At 38.0% G+C, this 3,254-nt stretch overlaps 1 protein-coding gene across 2 annotated transcripts in view; it reads left to right on the top strand.

Moving 5' to 3' along the window:
* The window catches only part of Adam17 (ADAM metallopeptidase domain 17), a 55,290-nt gene that overhangs the window by 34,752 nt on the left and 17,284 nt on the right, over positions 1-3,254 (top strand). For both annotated transcript variants that reach the window (XM_005366501.3, XM_026788939.1), the window contains one exon: positions 767-856. In XM_005366501.3, the coding sequence (XP_005366558.1) occupies positions 767-856 (90 nt within the window). The remainder of the gene's footprint in view (positions 1-766; positions 857-3,254) is intronic.

The following is a 3,254-nucleotide window of genomic DNA, read 5'->3' as shown; positions in this document are numbered from 1 at the left end:
GAGGCAGGGTTTCTCTGTATATCCTGTACATCCCTGGCTGTCCTGGAACTCACTTGGTAGACCAGACTGGCCTTGAACTCCCAGAGATCCACCTGCCTCTGCCTTCCTGGTACTGGGAATAAAAGTGTGAACCACCACTGCCTGGTGTGAGGTCAGGTTTTTCAAAGTGCGTGTCTCATCGCTGCAGTTTCTTCATAGCAGGAACAAACCTGATAACCCATTTTTTGAACAAATAAATACTTCTCTTTGAGAAAAGATAAGTGGCTCCCTTTGTTGTTGTTCTGATGTGATTATGCTCTGCCTCTACCATGTGCACATAAGCAAGTGTGTGTGTGTGCACATGCACGCCCATTCACAAAGAAAACATGCATTTGCATACATGTATCCCCCAACACAAAAAGATGGAAAAAAAATTAAAAGGGAGTACCTGTTCTAGGGTCACAATTAGGGCACTCCTGACACAGCGTAAAGACTGGCTGCTTAGGGTTTCTAATAAATTGGAGTTGACTTTTCCTTCTCATAGTTGACTTGGATAGCAGTATTTAAAAGCTTGAGGTTAGATAGACAGTAATGTTCTTGTAGTGATGTTTTAAGTTTGGCTCTAGGGGTAGCTTCTTTGATAGACCCATTAGTGATAAAGATTAGTTTCTTGATGCAAATTTTCATAGTCCGTCTTATGTTTTCCTCCATTAGATGTTTATTCCAGTAGGTTTATTACATTGAAGTGAGTGGTAGAGTCTGTATGATTTTATTTTTATATTCGCAGATAGAGCTAATTGACCGAGTGGATGACATATACCGGAACACTTCGTGGGATAATGCAGGATTTAAAGGTTATGGAATACAGATAGAACAGGTATTCATCAATAGTAGGTTTTGTACAGTAAATATTTTTATTTTTTCAAAACCCTAAATCTACCTTAACATTAATCATAAATACTCTCATTTGTGATTTTTTTTTTTTTCGAGACAGGGTTTCTCTTTTTAATTTTGGGGCCTGTCCTGGAACTCACTGTTGATCAGTCTGACCTCAGACTCACAGAGATCCCCCTGTCTCTGCCTCCCAAGTGCTGAGATTAAAGACTTGCATCACCACCACCTGGCTATGATTTTTTTTAAATGATAAATTGTGTTGTGTTTTTGGTATGCAATTGTAGATGATAAAGTTTCTGTCTTGAGGGTTATTATAGGAATGAAACCTCTTAATGCTATTATATTCTTATTACCTGGTAGTTATAGCTCTTTCATTTCCTGTAGTGCTTTCTTTTTCTTCAGATATGCATCAGCCTTTAGTTAGAATTCTAGCACATAAATCAGTAATGGCAGAGTATTCTAATTTTGTGTCCACTGAATCTCTGAGCAGAGTAAAAGAGGAGAATCTGATGGCATATAGAAAGTATTAAGGAAAAAAAAATCCTACAATTTTAAATCTGTACAGTCAGGAAATTTACTCAAGAACACAATGCAAGGAGGCGTTTGTCCACAGCAGTAAATCTCTCCTTTAGTCCCTAGCTTTATGATACAGCATGGCTGTCAGCGTTCATGTCATTGTGATCATTCTCCATAAAAATCAACCTTGGTGGTTTGGAAATTGAGTATTGCTTTGGAAAAAATACTTATTTTGATATAATTATGAATAATATTCCCAGATTGTATTAAACCATATAGTTTTACATAATTGTAAAACTGAGAGATTAAAAAAAGGCAAACAGCCAGGCAGTGGTGGCACACATTTAAATCACAGCACTTGGAAGTAGAGGCAGGTGGATCTCTGTGAGTTGAAGGCCAGCCTGGTCTACAGAGCGAGTTCCAGGACGGCCAGGGCTGTAACACAGAGAAACTCTGTCTCGAAAAATCAAAACACGAAAAGCAAACTACAAAAGAAAAAAAATCACTTATCTTGACATGGTGTTACATGCCTATAATTCTAGTTCTTGGTATGCAGAGGCAATTTGGTCTACTCATTCGGTTCTAGATCAGTCAGGGCTTATCTTCCTAGAGATGCTGTGCATGTGTATATACATGTACAAATAAGTCTATAATTAGCACACTGTCAATATGCTATATATTCTTGGCCCTTTGGCATTTTATTTTATGTTATATTGGATAGAATTTCCTATTGATAATGTAAAGTAGACGACTTACTGATTTTAAAGTCACTATACTAGTGCTGGAGAGATATCTCCTAAGGTAAGGGCACTGACTGTTCTTACAGAGGTCCTGAGTTCAATTCCCAGCAACCACATGGTGACTCGGAACCATTTTTCTTTTCTCACAACCATTTATAATGAGATCAGGTGCCCTCTTCTGGTGTTCAGGCATATGTGCAGCCAGAACACTGTATACATTTAAAAATCTTTAAAAAATTAAAAAATCAAATCACTATACTATGTTTAGCTATAAAAATTTTATATATACATATATATATATACACACACATAGACACATATGTATACACATACACAAAGCAAAAACATGCTGGACAGTGGTGGCACATGCCTTTAATCCCAGCACTTGGGAGGCAGAGGCAGATGGGTCTTTGTGAGTATGAGGCCAGCCTTGGTTACAGAGTGAGTTCTAGGACAGCCAGAGCTGTTTCACAGAGAAACCCTGTCTCAAACAAACAAAAAACCCAACCTTATAAAAAGAAGCTATAGAAAACATGCAGGTTTTTAGGGGATCAGTAAATAGTTCCTTTATGCTGTAGGAACTTGAAAACAGTTGAACATAGCAGTATAGGGAACAGAAATGCCAGCGTCTTTATTCCATTCCAGGTGAACTGAGGCGTGATTTAGGCATGTAGTCCTGTCAGGTTTCCAGTTACTTCTCACCAGAACTGACCTTGACCTTCCCCAGAAAGCTAGGACCTTGGTGCTGGTGCACACCAAATGGAGGCCAGAGACTGAGCTGTGAGCTCAGCATGGCCTCTGTCCTTGTCCCAAAGTCCCTGATCAGAAACCTTCCTTCCTTTCTTCTTAGTGTCTTCTTTAATAGGAATTTGTCTTAAACGTGCAAAGAGAAGCTCCAGGTTTCAGTAGTCTCCTGTACTTATGGTGAAGAAGTAATGTTCATCCCAATCCTGATTTTAAAATTATTGATTACAATTGCAGTAAATATCTTAGGCTCATGTAAACCCAAGTTCTCACTTTTTCAAATACATGTGGAATGTGAAAATTTAGTACGTTTAGAACTTTATAAATAATTCATTGACATGTATTTTCTTTTTTTCTTTTTTTTTTTTTTTCGAGACAGGG

Source organism: Microtus ochrogaster, unplaced genomic scaffold, assembly GCF_000317375.1.
Source record: "Microtus ochrogaster isolate Prairie Vole_2 unplaced genomic scaffold, MicOch1.0 UNK10, whole genome shotgun sequence".
Lineage (NCBI taxonomy): Eukaryota > Metazoa > Chordata > Mammalia > Rodentia > Cricetidae > Microtus > Microtus ochrogaster.
The sequence above is the reverse complement of the archived record's forward strand: the minus strand, read 5'-3'. Positions and strand labels throughout refer to the sequence as shown.